The 15,705-nt window shown below is 39.5% G+C and overlaps 1 protein-coding gene across 2 annotated transcripts in view; it reads left to right on the forward strand.

Moving 5' to 3' along the window:
* LOC134221101 (speract receptor) overlaps nucleotides 1-15,705 on the forward strand; it is a 166,765-nt gene that overhangs the window by 96,561 nt on the left and 54,499 nt on the right. For both annotated transcript variants that reach the window (XM_062700292.1, XM_062700291.1), the window contains exon 2: nucleotides 11,760-12,590. In XM_062700292.1, the coding sequence (XP_062556276.1) occupies nucleotides 12,281-12,590 (310 nt within the window). In that variant the 5' untranslated portion in view covers nucleotides 11,760-12,280. The remainder of the gene's footprint in view (nucleotides 1-11,759; nucleotides 12,591-15,705) is intronic.

The following is a 15,705-nucleotide window of genomic DNA, read 5'->3' on the forward strand; positions in this document are numbered from 1 at the left end:
CATACCGTTTCCATTACTATTCCTATACCTTCGACTTAAGTATTCTAATAGTAATCTGCTAGAATTGGAAATGAACTATAGAGCTCGTTTCCTACATCCAATTAGAAATTCCAACAGTTACCTTCTCCTATCTATCACATTGGCAGCTCGTTAACCAAGACGGACCTCTGCCTCTCCAACCTAACCCAGAAATTCCGACAAATTCCGCATGAACTCGTGGCAAGTGCAGAGGTATATTCGGCTTGCAGTGGGCGAGTGATTGCATCATCATTTCCTCCCCCTTCCCTACATTGACTTGCATTCTGACGTGGCAGGCGCCAGTATGACCTAACAAATGAGATCACCAGTACTTGTACATTGAAGATGTGTGCTAGTCCCAAGCAAACATCTGTTGGTTCCCTGTGCAAGAACAGCTGATCTGGTCATAATGGAGTAGCAACTACGAGCAGTCAATCAAGCTCAAGCTCAAGCTCTTAGTGTTAAATACTCATATAATTACGAATCATAATCAAGGTTCCTGCAAACCAACACGATGCGACTGTTGCTATGGCTGGCAGTTTGTCGCTTTGGTAAGGCAGCGTCATTGGAGTCAATAGAGTCGCAACGACGGTGATAGGCAACCTTAAAGCTTTTTATTCCCATAAAATCTATAGAAAATCCATAAAATACGTCACCACCCCCAATCGTCACTTTTTGTAGTAACATACATAATCATGTACGATGTGTAACATATATTTAAAACATTACTCCTGCAAATGTCACGTAATTTATGGATGTTCTAAAGCATTAAAAACAGTACATATTTTGTAGAAAAAGCCTCACATGTACAAAGACGATGATTTAGCTCAATACTATATGTAGGCACTATTTCAAGAAAAATCTGGGTTCTGTTGGTTCCTTGTGTACTATATCAAATACAAATATGCTTAGAATACAGAGCCTTCTATCGAAATTTTGACTTCCGGATGGTTTTATGAACATTCTGCTATTCCTAAATAAACGAAAAAGCAAAAAAAATTGTTTTGCCCGGATTTTTTTTGCTTCGATAGTACGTACGCTTCGATAGTACGTACACTAAAATTACGCAGGTGTACGTACTATCGAGGTATGCCTGTATTTATAATCTTCTCAATAATGCGTCACAAACAGCCAGTAACAGAACTCAGAATCTTGCTACATAAATTAGATTGAACGCCAAGAACGGCAACGGCACTTTGGAAAATCCACTCAGCTTAACTTTCTTTCCAAAATAATGGTGATCCTGAAAAGAACCGATTTATTTTCAATATCTCAAATTACAATCAGCAGCCACCGCCGCTCTATCATCGATGACACTAACGCCATCGCTGCGACAGCCGTTTTCGCAGGGATCGCTACGCCCGACGATCACCTTCGAAGGCTTCGATGCACGCTCACCCACCGCTACAGACGGAGCGTCGTTTGCGCTCTCCATAAATACTCGAACGCAAGCGACGCGCGAACGAAGCACGAGTTTTTATGTATAGACGCCTCGCCCCATTGGTGAATGTTATGGTTGCACATAATATTTGCACCACACCGATTGATGAAGAGGCGGGACTGATGGTCATTTTAATTGATTGCAAGAAAGCTGTTTTTCCGCGATCAATCCGCGATCGATCCGATCAATTTTGTGTGTGTGTCACGGTTAGCGGAGAGCGGTCAAAGGATCCGCAGAAAGTTTCTGGCGGTAACAGAATCACAAACGCACAAGCTCGAATGGAGACACTGCAAAAATGTAGGGGAGAACGGTCCAAAATGCACCCCTTAAGCTTTTTCGATGTTTTCGCCCATACAAATAAAAATACCCAACCGTTTCAACGTTTAGGTGCAAACCCAGCTACATTTCACAATGATCTCCTATTCAAAACAATAAGGTTTTCATGACTTTCTAAGGCATTTAAAAAACGAACAGTGGGTAATGTCTGTGACATAACCGCTAAGTGGACGTAGGACTTGACTTGATCATGCCTTTAAGATACATAATATGTCCAAATTTCTCACAACAACTATTTTGGATAAATAATTGGCGTTGCCTACCATTCCTTGGCAAAATCTTCTCATCAAACCGACACAGAAATCAAATCTACCTCGAAAAAGAATCATCAAAAAAAAATCAGGAAGTATCTGTCCGGTCACGAAATATTAGCCTCGACAGTGGCAACCTTCCCACTGAAGGACTGCCTGAAATAAACCACAAGTTGTCTCAGCAGGGGATGTAGACTGTATCTCGGCCCTTCCACTGAAGAGCCTTCTAATCCGTGCGATAGCGACTGAAGGAGAAAATTATTTTTAACTCTTAGAGCCTTGAAAAAGGCTGTTTGCTTGGGCTAAGTGCAAAAAGTAAGAAAACGATCTTTTCAAATAACCGCGAATTTCTAATGATGGTATAAAAAAGACTGAATGCTCTGCAAGCGAATGCACTTTTCTTTTATACCTTATTCTGAATCTTCTCTGCTTCCCAATTGGTGGGCCAATCAGCTAGTGTCTTGTATTCCGCTTCTTTGTCAGCCAAAGCGTAATCATCATCAACGCGTTCGAGAAAGGCTTCTTCTTTTTTACGCTTGTTGCTCGCTGCTGGCGTCTATTTCCTAACGGGACTTTTCGCTAGATACAGGCCAATAAGCCGGGCAAGCGAGCTTAGAATTGCAGTTCAGGTGGGAAGTATGTGTTCTTTTCTGAGACAACATTGTTAGTAGTAGAAGGAAGGAAACACCCGGACATGGGATTTCGTGTGATAAGATTTAGAATTGGTAACATGGGACGATCATTCAGTCACGTTCTCTTTGTGTGCGGTCAGTATCAAACAATGTTTATCTACATATTTTTTTATCAATGCAAAAAAATCCAACATTTGATGAAAAATCGATTGATAGTTTATATTTTTTTTGATGATTCTTTTTCGAGGTAGATTTGATTTCTGTGTCGGTTTGATGAGAAGATTTTGCCAAGGAATGGTATGCAACGCCAATTATTTATCCAAAATAGTTGATGTGAGAAATTTGGACATATTATGTATCTTAAAGGCATGATCAAGTCAAGTCCTACGTCCACTTAGCGGTTATGTCACAGACATTACCCACTGTTCGTTTTTTTATCCAAATAAGATTATGTGAGAGATTTGGACATCTTATGAATCTTTAAAGGCAAGGTCAAGCGAAGTCCTTCTTCCACAGAAAAATTATCCATTGTTAGTTTTGACGCTAGTTATGAAAATCACGCATAAAATTTTATCTCTAGAATATTGGATTTGGCACCCAAGTACAATTTCTATCCCGAAGTGTATTGAAAGCATTGATATTGATCTCTATTATTGGCTCTCTGAAGAACCGTTTGTTTTTTGGACATGCATCATGTGGCTTTTCTTCAGCCTGTCTCCGCTCAGCACCAATGCCGGCCGGTCTCGGCTCGACTCTGCTGCTGCTGCCGGTATCTGCTCAGCATTGCTGCTTCGTCGGGTCTGTAGGGTGGACTGCTGCTGTACTGGCTAGGTTTCGGCTGATGAAGGTGGCTTCGATGCCCTGCAGACTTCATTCCCTGCTAAAAGGTGTGAGTGCTGTTCAATCGACGATGCGGTTGCTTCGCTTGTCCCGGTCAGAATGAAAGGAAAAAATCGCGTTGCGCTATTTTATGGCTTCTCGGCAGACCCAGCGGCTGCTCATTCGCTGGTGTCTGCACCAATCAGAACGTGGTAATGGAATGATGCAAGAATTATGCGGTACCCATATTTATTAGACCTCTTCATGTTTTCAAAAAGTATCAAAAATTCAACCGGTCAGCCCAGAATCACAATTCTTATGCTAAAATAAGTCTCCTGTCAAATTTTCAGCTAATTCGGATAAAATTTCGAGGTGGCTCAAGTCGATTTAGTGTTTTTGGGCTATTTTCATTTTTGGAAAAAATCTAGCAAGAGATACAAACGTCGAAAACTATCGCAACAACCTCTATACGGAAGCTTTGGGTGTACTCTATAAGTCTTGTGAACATTGCGATTCGTTCCGTTCACGTTTATCTATGTTAAAGTGATTTTCAAGCTTTTAAGTGCATAAAAATAATGTTTCCCCCAAAAGTCGTTATTCTACAAAATTCTTGAATTTACGACAAATGATTGCTAGTTTATTATATTAATATTCCTCTTTTTTCACTGGAAATTTGAGTAATATAATTGTCAATGTGCGATTTATCGTTAAATTCTTAAAAATCGGAAGCTGAACATTTGTCATAAATTTGCACGCTGAGATTTCTTTAAACAAGTTGTTCAAACAAAGAAGCTTCGATTTCACTTGTTACTACGATGCACTCAATGTTAAAAGCATGCAGACATATGGTGAAATTAACAAAATTTGGAAGTCGTTTGTTGTAAGCATCAAATATCATATGATTTGGTTTATGTTTTGTTCGAACAACTTATTTGAAGAAATCCTAACGTGCAAATTTATGACAAATGTTCAGCTTCTGATTTTTAAGAATTTAACGATAAATCGCACAGTGACAATTTTATTACTTAAATTTTCAGGGAAAAAAGAGGAACAATAATATAATAAATTAGCAATCATTTGTCGTAAATTCAAAAATTTTGTAGAATAACGACTTTTGGGGGAAACATTATTTTTATGCACTTAAAAGCTTGAAAATCACTTTAACATAGATAAACGTGAACGGAACGAATCGCAATGTTCACAAGACTTGTAGAGCACACCCAAAGCTTCCGTATGAAGGTTGTTGCGATAGTTTTCGACGTTTATATCTCTTGTTAGATTTTTTCCAAAGTTGAAAATAGCCCAAAAACACTAAATTGACTTGAGCCACCTCAAAATTTTATCCGAATTAGCTGAAAATTTGACAGGAGACTTATTTTACCATAAGAATTATGATTCTGAGCTGACCGGTTGAATTTTTGATACTTTTTGAAAACATGAAGAGGTCTAATATTTATAGGTTCCCTTGATCTCAATGTTTTTCATTGAAAACAGTTTCATGCCTATTGAAACAAGTTTTTCGGGTCTTATCAAGCATGGACATGAAAGGCATACTTGAAATCAGTCGATTGAGGGGCTTACCGCAGAAATTCGTCCACTGAGACGAACGCTATTAACGTTTAAAATCTTTCAACACAGCGTAACGCGGTCGATTTGAATATTTTGAAATGACACCCAGTATAGTAAAGAAAGACGTAAGTCCTACGTCAAAATGTTTTAAAAATAGGCCTGGGGCAAAACGCCCGAATGGTGGTCTAAAATGACTCAATTGCATGTAAAATGATGGTGAACGCATGGTTGTTTGTATTTTCTTAATGGATTGAACTACAATCTTACGGATGTGGCTGAAGAATAGCAAATCGGTAAAATTGAGTGAATATGAAGGGATTTTGCTAGATTTTTCCAATGGAGCTCAATGATGGATAACTAATTATGAATTGTAATATTCGTTCATAAATGTACTACAACAGATTATATGAGTGATTTTATGAGGGAGGCCATTTTGCCCCATGGATACATTTTGGGCCGTTCTCCGCTAATCACATGACAGGTGTCTTTAGCATTTCTATGGAAATCCATCGAGTGGTTGATGCTGGCGTGAGTAGCAATCAAGTTGTTGCTGTTTGCGATTAAAACGCGCATTATTGGAAATAAATTGGGTGGTTTGTCGTCGGCAGATAGTTGCCATCGATAGCAGAATCACGAGTGCGCATCAGAGGAAGACGCTGCTAAAATTTATTTGCACGGAAGGCATGTCAAAATCTTTCGAGAAAACTTCACTTTTCGCCGAAGTGAGTCGATTCAATAATTTATAGCGGAAGCGCTACCGACGCAATCTGTGCCAACCGAAGATTTATTGCAGCGTTTGCCTCCGACGCGCGCCTTCTATTTTGTTACCAACGGAATCGTTAAGATTGAACTATCTGCCGTTGCCAAGCGATTGTTTTGCACTATGAAGAAAATTCGTCCTAATGCTCATGCTCATTAGGCCGATATAAATATTTAAAAAATAAGTCTTTCGCCACTCAGATTTTTTGAGGGGCAATAAAAAAAATCGAATAATTTTTAAAATTTTTAAAATAATTCTTTAACAAATCTGAGGAGTTTTTTTTATTCCATTTTCCATTTTAATATTAATTTTTTATAACCCTCTTGAACTATCAGAGACCAGTAGGACATAATTTTAAATAAATATTTGTAACGGCCTTATATCAACAATTAAACTTCTTGGAAATGTTGACGGGTTTCAATTTATTTTAAATCCAAGGATTTTTTAAAAATGTTTTTGATTTGTTTTAATATTTGGTTTAAATTATACCCCCCCCCCCTCCTTGACCTTTCGGAGACCAGTAGGACATAATTTTTATTGAATATTTGTAATAGCCTTACTAGAAGTCTATAGATTTGTACAAGATACAATGCCAAAAATCAAATAATGGGGCTAAGTTATGTAAATTGTTGACGGTAATAAGGGTGGTAGGTCTAAGACGTGGTGTGTCTCAATGAAGTCAATCAATAGGTACCATACCTGCCTTATGTACATGTAACTAAAACTGCATTACGTTCCGTCACATGCAGACGGATACGAAATTTGCTCTGTATAGAACTCTGATCTTAACAGTGGCCCTTCGTGGACATGAATCATGAACGTTAAAAGATGCGGACCGGAGACCGGAGAACCTTTTGTGGGTTTCGAGCGAACAGTTGTACGTACAATTCTTGGAGCGAAACTATATAATAGTGTGTTGCGCAAACGCCTGCATCGCGAGCTGTATTAAGTTTTTTGAAATAAATTTTAAATATATTTTTAAAATGCTTTAAAGTGATTTTTCAAATGGAACATTGCGTTTATCACGAATCGCATAAAAGACGGCAGACCTCAGAGGGCTATTCACTTAGTGTGAATGTCGGAAGAAAGAATAGCAAAAACAATATTAACAGAAAACTGGATAGAGACCGGCTCTCTGTTTAATATTGTTTTCACTATTCTTTCTTCCGACATTCGCACTAGGTGAACAGCCTTCTGAAGTCTGCCGTCTTTTATACGGTTCACAATATTTCAGTCGAACACGCTGGTTGTACGCTGTGGAATCGGACCTAAATGTTCGGGGAGACTGAAGCAACATCGCTCAAGACCGACGATTTTGGAGCTGTACAATACTTCAGGCATAGGTGTATCAACGCTCTAGTTAATCAGGAGCCGATCAGGTATCCAGGCAGGATTACCCGGAAGAGTAGGGGCGACTCGAGCATATTGGGATCAGGACTGGTATTTACTACTAAGAGGCAACCGGACATCGCATCTGAAGCAGACCACGCAACTACGTAAAAACGGAGCATCTATAAACAGATAAAGGTTAAGTCGACTGAAGTCTGGCTTGCAAAAAATCATGATACTTTTGGGCAATCACCCAAAATAAAACTAATTTTCACCAGTATTCATAAATGTAAAATGAATGTCGTACATTCCGAAGTACATATTTACCTGAATGAGTGTAAAATGCGATTGTACGACAATTCCCCGAAAACCAATTCCCCGAATGCAATTTCCCCGAATGCAATTTCCCCTAATAACAATTCCTCGAATGTAACATTTCCCCGGATGTAACAATTCCCCGAATGAAACAATTCACCGAATGTAATATTTCCCCGAATGCTTCTTTTTTTTTTTTTAATGCGGCACAAAGCGATTGGAGGATTTCTGATCCGGAGGTTGCGAGTTCGATTCTTGGTTCGGCTTAGGATGCTTCCGGGTGAGAAGCATTTTCGGCTCTTTGAGCACAGTGTGTCCCTTGCACTTTCCACACATTCATGCAACTGGTAGGCACGGGAAAGCTTTCAAAAACTGAGGAAATGCTAGTTGAACACTAAGTTAAAAAAAAGCCCTAGGTGAAGTGAAAAGATATTGCTTTATTTAAATGTATTAGTATCCTTGGTATGATGAATTCATCTGCCCGGTTTAAAACAAAAGGAAATGACAAAGTCTTCCTCCAATGAACACATTTGCCCGGTATAAGGCAAAGAGGATAGATAGTCCCTTCTTTAAATGAACTCGTTTGTCTGAAATAAAGTGAATCAATGAGACAGTGCCTTCTTTAAATGATCCCGTCTACCCGATGTAATGCTAATGGAGGAGATTGCCTTCTTTATATAAACTCTGTCCATAATAAGGCAAGAAGAGGAGATAATTCGTTCACTATAGGAGCGCGCTTGCCAGATATAATAAAGGGTTGATATGGAGCAATTATATGTTTCAAAACTGCTGCTATGCTACACTTTCGCTGCTATGCCAATTTTTAGAACAATCTGAAAAAAAGCCTAATGCTATTCTGAGAAAATGAATTCGGCAAAATGTTTCTCGATAAAATATTATACATTCAATACATATTGCTTATATATTTTTTCCTTATTCTGGCCAAATGGGCATCAAAATAAGAGAGCACATTAATCCTTATTATCATTCTCAATTCATTCATATTTGCATTATTTCGAGCTAACGCCTATTTCTGAAGAAGGGACCACATCTACCATTGCCTTACTTCGTCGAAATGATTTCTTTTGAAGAATGGATTTCACACATTCTCTAAAGAAGCGACGCATTTACCATTGCATTAGTCCGAGCAAATGTATTATTTTTTAAAGAAGGAATCACATTCATCATTGCCTTCAGTCCGGGCAAACGCAATATTTTTGATTAAAAGGATTCACATCAACCATTGCCTCAAACTTCTTAAGAAGGTATTTACAGGACAGTAGTTTAATTTCGAAGATAAAAAAAATACCAAAAACGCTTTCAATCGGAATTGCCGTTTGCGATTCTGCTTTTTAAAAAAACACAGCCGTTGTTCGACTATTATAGATCAAAAAGCACCTTGAAAATCATTCTACCCTGATATTTTCATAATTTTAAAACACATCTTAGAGGATCAAGAACATCTATTACTACGAAAGTATATTGAGCTGTTAAGCGTAGCACAGTTACGGTGTACTTTGTAGATTGGACACTAGTGTCATATTTTTCTTTTGAAATCCTTATTCAAATTGCTATCAGTGATCAAGAAAGGTGTGATCCTTGATTTTAATCTAGGATAAAAATCACGAAAGCGAGGATTACTTCTCCTGGCCACGCCCATCTTCACCAAAGGATATTGCGCTGGTTAAGTGTGTCTTAAACGTATCTTTAAACGCTGCTTTTTTTTCGGACGCATACAGTCGATTGCGAAGATGAGTTTGTGAGAGGTACTACGTTTTCGGGGAATTGTTCCATTCGGGGAAATGTTACATTCGGGGAAATTGCATTCGGGGAATTGTTACATTCGGGGAAATTACATTCGGGGAATTTGCATTCGGGGAATTGGTTTTCGGGGAATTGTCGTACAATCGTAAAATGCTCACTTTGTAGTTTGTACCGCATTCTCAAGGCTGCAAGCTGCAAATGATTCAATCATTTGGAACTGATGACGTATTTGCTTCGTGCATTCACACACCAGTTTTGTCTTCCAGCTGTTAGCGCTCTCGATTAGTCATGCCCGTTCAGTTAGGAGGCGTAAAGCGCTACCGCCGTCAGCCACATCGGCTGTCTGGTTTGGTTGGTTTTTTTTTCTACACTCTCACACAGTGCGGGTTATGTCAACAAACCTATAAGGTTACAACGGGATGCAGAATAAGCCGTATTCGATAATGAGATGTTTTAATTAGGGGCAGACAGTTGGTCGCGTGAGAGGAAAAAATAGCGAAAGGTTGAAGTTTTTTTTTACGAGTGCAACAAATTTGCACGGCACACCCAATCCAAGGACCACATGTGAGGGTTACATACTTCATTTGCTGTTAGATGCTTATCCATGTGGGATTGGAATATGGGTACAAGTTTCTCCTCTATCGGTTTGTTGATCGGATACTTTCGAAAGAGGTTAAATAATTAGATGTGTAGGTCACACAGTTTATTGTGTCTTTAACCTGATAAATATGACCATTAACAAAAATAAGATAAAATCTAGCGGTTTGGCCTTTAATATTTTAACACTGAATGCTCTTTCTTTAACTGTATAATTTACCATTTTACATTTATTTTTACACAACACACGAAACGCGTTTATATCGTTTCTACGATCGCTTTTGCAATTGTTCAAAGTGTGCAAAAGTTGTTTTTAAATAGTCTGTCATCAATGGTCAGATGTTTACTCGTGTCTTAAGTTTCCATACAAGCCTGACGTTTTTGCCAATTAATGGATTAATAAAAAAAATATACACGTTAGATGTTAGAGAACAAGACTTATTAGCTAAGTTTGTTATTCATGGGCGTGTATCCTAGATTTGACTTTGGTTATTATTTAATTGCTGTGCTACTGTGGATGATGCCTTTATTTATATATTCTCTTAAAAGTCGTCCATCACTTCTCGTCGCCAACCACACAGTCTACGGAGGGTTCGCAAATCGTCTTTCACCTGATCGAAAACCTTGCTCTCTGCGCACCTCGCCTATTGTCCGACATTCTAGGTACGTACCCGGCACACAGCAGTCGTCCGATTTTCGCGGTGTGAACGATGGATGCTTTTCCTAAAAGCTGACGTAGCTCGTGGTTCATTCGCCTCCTGCACGTACCATCCGCCATCTGCATCCCACCATAGATAGTACGCAGCACTTTTTTTTCGAAAACTCCTAGTGTGCGTTGGTCCTCCACAGCATCGTTCAGGTCCCGTAGAGGACTATCAGTCTTATGAGCGTTTTGAAGATAGTCAGTTTGGTATGGCGGCGAATACTATTAGATCGTAGCGTCTTGCGGAGTCCAACCTAAAGTACGTACGATTTTCAGCCATGATGCGTTTCTGAATTTTTCTGCTGGTATTAGTTTTTTTTGCCCGTCACCAGTGAGCCCAAGTACACCTCACTACAGATAAAACTCGTGGTGAATGGCTCTTGTTAATCTTCCGATCGTGTTCTTCGACGTGTTGATGACTAGTCCGATCCGCTTAGCTTCCCTCTTTAATCTGTTGTAGGCGTCCTCCATCTTCTCAAAGTTACGTGTCATAATATCGATGTTGTCGCGAATCCAAATAGCGTAATTCGTTAAAACCGTACCACTTGTTTAAAGGCAGGAACTTTCGTATTACAACCTCCAATAGTTCAATAGCAGGCACGAAAGATCATCACCTTGCCGTAGCGCTCTGCGTGTTTTGAAGGGACTTGAGAATGCTCCTGTAACTCGAACTACTCCAACTGTAGACGGCGTTCAACGGTAGTTGCTACAATTCAGCTCATCAGCTATTTTTTTTTATATTTTCTGTATTTTATAATCATACTAAATCGCAAGTCGAGCACATCTGTAAATGTCATCCATATGTAAACATATGTCGCGTCTGAGGGCCGTCGTGTCAGGTCCGTTTAGCGTCCCACCTAACACCAGGACTTGGGCTTGTGCGCTTTGAGCGGCACACGGTCGCTTTGGCGTAGCTTTTATAGAAGTTCAACAGAACCCACTGTCAAATCTCACCACATCCTAGGCAGGCATCACTACTCGCAGTTGTCCTGGGGAGGGATCGTCCAACCCTTTGGACATAGTCTCTGCTGTCCCCGTGGATGATGCATGATGCAACTCGCAACATTTCTTCGATCCGCTTATGAATACGATTAAATAACATTAACAAGAAGCGAACCTTAAGAAAATGAGAACCTAGTCAATTGAGTATAATTTTTACATTATTGCTCCACATTGTCACCGCAAATTAATTCAACAAAAAATCTTTTATGTTATCTTGTTTCAGGTGTTTCGCCCTTGCTCGCCGTGACATCAACGAGTCTGTGCGCTCGACTGGAATTGATACAGAGTTTAACTGGCCTCGAGGCTACCACACCGGTGGTGTGTTGAGTTTATGTATGCATTGAAGTTGGCAGTGCAATGAGTGGTAGTGCAAAATTAATTAAAATTATATCAAATCGATCAAATAAATTACGTGCGAAGGAAAATGCTTGTTGGAAATAGTGCCAATGGCTACAGGTGTGGTGGAGCTGGTTCCAATTAAAGTCACATTAAATTGTCATGTCTTAGAAAAAATGCCGAACGCACTCTGCGGAAATGCTCAGTGATTGATTTCAGCTACAGAAGAAGGCCGCTTGCGTCGGTATGATACATACGAAAAATGTGTGGTTGCCATAAAATGTTAAATTTAGTGCATGGTTCCGGAGGTGCACGTGTCAATTTCGAAATTCGTGGAGTGTCATTGCGTTGGGGGGTTAAGGCCTACCGCGGTTGGCTGTGTGATAAGACGTAATAATTGAAAATAGTATGAAGCTGGAAAGCGGCAGTGTGCCAACGAAAACAGCTGAGGAAGCTTGCGATGAGGCAGAAGAAAGGGAAACCGAAAAGTATCATCGCGTTGCTTTTGGAAGCGACAGTTGGCCGAGTCAACATTACAACAGCAATCATAAGTGCAAACGCTACAGTTCTCCCGATGCTGGGTGTGAATTAATGTTCGTGGCAATCGTTGTGATAATTTTGACCAGTTTCACGGTGATGATAGGCGGCGATGTATTTACGGTTGGTTATCTCACTGGATCGCAGCGACGGCCGGGAGATCGAGAATATGCAAGACCAGGTGAGTTTATTTTATCAATTTGTGTATCACTTACAAGAGTTTTTGGGTGGGTTTATTTTGAATGGTTATTGATATCTGCTAGTTAGAATTGATGTTTGTATACAATTGTTATCTCATCAGATGGATAGGCTGGACACCAAACTATTTACGAGTGTATTTTAACACAATTCCAGCTTGTAACAGATTACTCAATCGTAGGAAAACAGTAATAAAATTCAAGGTTGGTTAGCTATTCGAAGGCATGTAGTTCGAAGTAGAGGATTGTGTAATGGATATTGTGGATAAGCAAGAATTGAGATGCATTTCCAGTCAATAGACTGAACGTGTTGCCCTAGATGTGAATCATCCATCGTCTTGCGAGGTGAAGAGTAGCCGGTCATTAAAACTTTTATATATTCTTCATGGAAGCTATTCTAACTTCGACCGATTTTTATTTCAGCTGGACGAGTTAGATGGCTCACGGTTATTAGGTTTTCAGCATTAGATACAGATAAACATTAGGAAAATATATAATGCGAAAGTTCCCATAATGTAGAAATAAAAATCACATCTTCACGCTGTTCATTTCCTTAGCGGTACATACGAAAACAATTTTCTTCTCGTGCTTTCCGAACTGTTTCGTTGGAAAACAATAGAAAAACATATTAAAAATACATTTTCGTCATAACCCTTTAGCATGACCATGAGATAAGATTAGGAATTGAATTCAATTAGGATTATGATTATTAATCTGTGGAGAATATCAATGCGCTTCACTCGATCTATAGTTAACCGGTAGATCGGCTTGGTTTTAATGTTCCGGCATATTTGCCGGTTGGCAAACTACTTCACAAGATGCATGACCGATGAACGGAGATTTGCTTGATATATCGGATAGGTCCAAATCCAATCTCAATCCAATCCAAATCCAATCTAAATCCAATCCAAATCCAATCCAAATCCAATCCAAATCCAAATCCAAATCCAATCCAATCCAAATCCAATCCAATCCAAATCCAATCCAAATCCAATTCAAATCCAATCCAAATCCAATCCAAATCCAAATCCAATCCAAATCCAATCCAAATCCAAACCAACTCCAAACCAAACCAAACCAATCCAAACCAATCCAAACCAATCCAAACCAATCCAAACCAATCCAAACCAATCCAAACCAATCCAAACCAATCCAAACCAATCCAAACCAATCCAAACCAATCCAAACCAATCCAAACCAATCCAAACCAATCCAAACCAATCCAAACCAACCAACCAAACCAATCCAAACCAATCCAAACCAACCAAACCAATCCAACCAAACCAAACCAAACCAATCCAAACCAATCCAAACCAATCCAAACCAATCCAAACCAATCCAAACCAATCCAAACCAATCCAAACCAACCAAACCAATCCAAACCAATCCAAACCAATCCAAACCAATCCAAACCAATCCAAACCAACCAAACCAATCCAAACCAATCCAAACCAATCCAAACCAATCCAAACCAATCCAAACCAATCCAAACCAACCAAACCAATCCAAATCCAATCCAAACCAACCAAACCAATCCAAACCAATCCAAACCAATCCAAACCAATCCAAACCAATCCAAACCAATCCAAACCAATCCAAACCAATCCAAACCAATCCAAACCAATCCAAACCAATCCAAACCAACCAAACCAATCCAAACCAAACCAATCCAAACCAATCCAAACCAATCCAAACCAATCCAAACCAATCCAAACCAATCCAAACCAATCCAAACCAATCCAAACCAATCCAAACCAATCCAAACCAATCCAAACCAATCCAAACCAATCCAAACCAACCAAACCAATCCAAACCAATCCAAACCAATCCAAACCAATCCAAACCAATCCAAACCAATCCAAACCAATCCAAACCAATCCAAACCAATCCAAACCAATCCAAACCAATCCAAACCAATCCAAACCAATCCAAACCAATCCAAACCAATCCAAACCAATCCAAACCAATCCAAACCAATCCAAACCAATCCAAACCAATCCAAACCAATCCAAACCAATCCAAACCAATCCAAACCAATCCAAACCAATCCAAACCAATCCAAACCAATCCAAACCAACCAAACCAATCCAAACCAACCAAACCAATCCAAACCAATCCAAACCAATCCAAACCAATCCAAACCAATCCAAACCAATCCAAACCAATCCAAACCAATCCAAACCAATCCAACCAACCAATCCAAACCAATCCAAACCAATCCAAACCAATCCAAACCAATCCAAACCAATCCAAACCAATCCAAACCAATCCAAACCAATCCAAACCAATCCAAACCAATCCAAACCAATCCAAACCAATCCAAACCAATCCAAACCAACCAATCCAAACCAATCCAAACCAATCCAAACCAACCAAACCAATCCAAACCAATCCAAACCAATCCAAACCAATCCAAACCAATCCAAACCAATCCAAACCAATCCAAACCAATCCAAACCAATCCAACCAATCCAAACCAATCCAAACCAATCCAAACCAATCCAAACCAATCCAACCAACCAAACCAATCCAAACCAACCAAACCAACCAATCCAACCAACCAATCCAACCAATCCAAACCAATCCAAACCAATCCAAATCAAACCAAACCAACCAAACCAATCCAAACCAATCCAAATCTATCCAAACCAATCGAACCAATCGAACCAATCGAAACCAACCAAACCAATCCAATCCAATCCAAACCAATCCAAACCAATCCAAACCAATCCAAACCAATCCAAACCAATCCAAACCAATCCAAACCAATCCAAACCAATCCAGATCCAACCAAACCAATCCAAACCAATCCAAACCAATCCAAACCAATCCAAACCAACCAAACCAATCCAAACCAATCCAAACCAATCCAAACCAATCCAAACCAATCCAAACCAATCCAAACCAATCCAAACCAATCCAAACCAATCCAAACCAATCCAAACCAATCCAAACCAATCCAGATCCAATCCAAACCAATCCAAACCAACCAAACCAATCCAAACCAATCCAAACCAATCCAAACCAATCCAAACCAATCCAAACCAATCCAAACCAATCCAAACCAATCCAAACCAATCCAAACCAATCCAAACCAAC

The sequence above is a fragment of the Armigeres subalbatus genome, chromosome 3, assembly GCF_024139115.2.
Source record: "Armigeres subalbatus isolate Guangzhou_Male chromosome 3, GZ_Asu_2, whole genome shotgun sequence".
NCBI lineage: Eukaryota > Metazoa > Arthropoda > Insecta > Diptera > Culicidae > Armigeres > Armigeres subalbatus.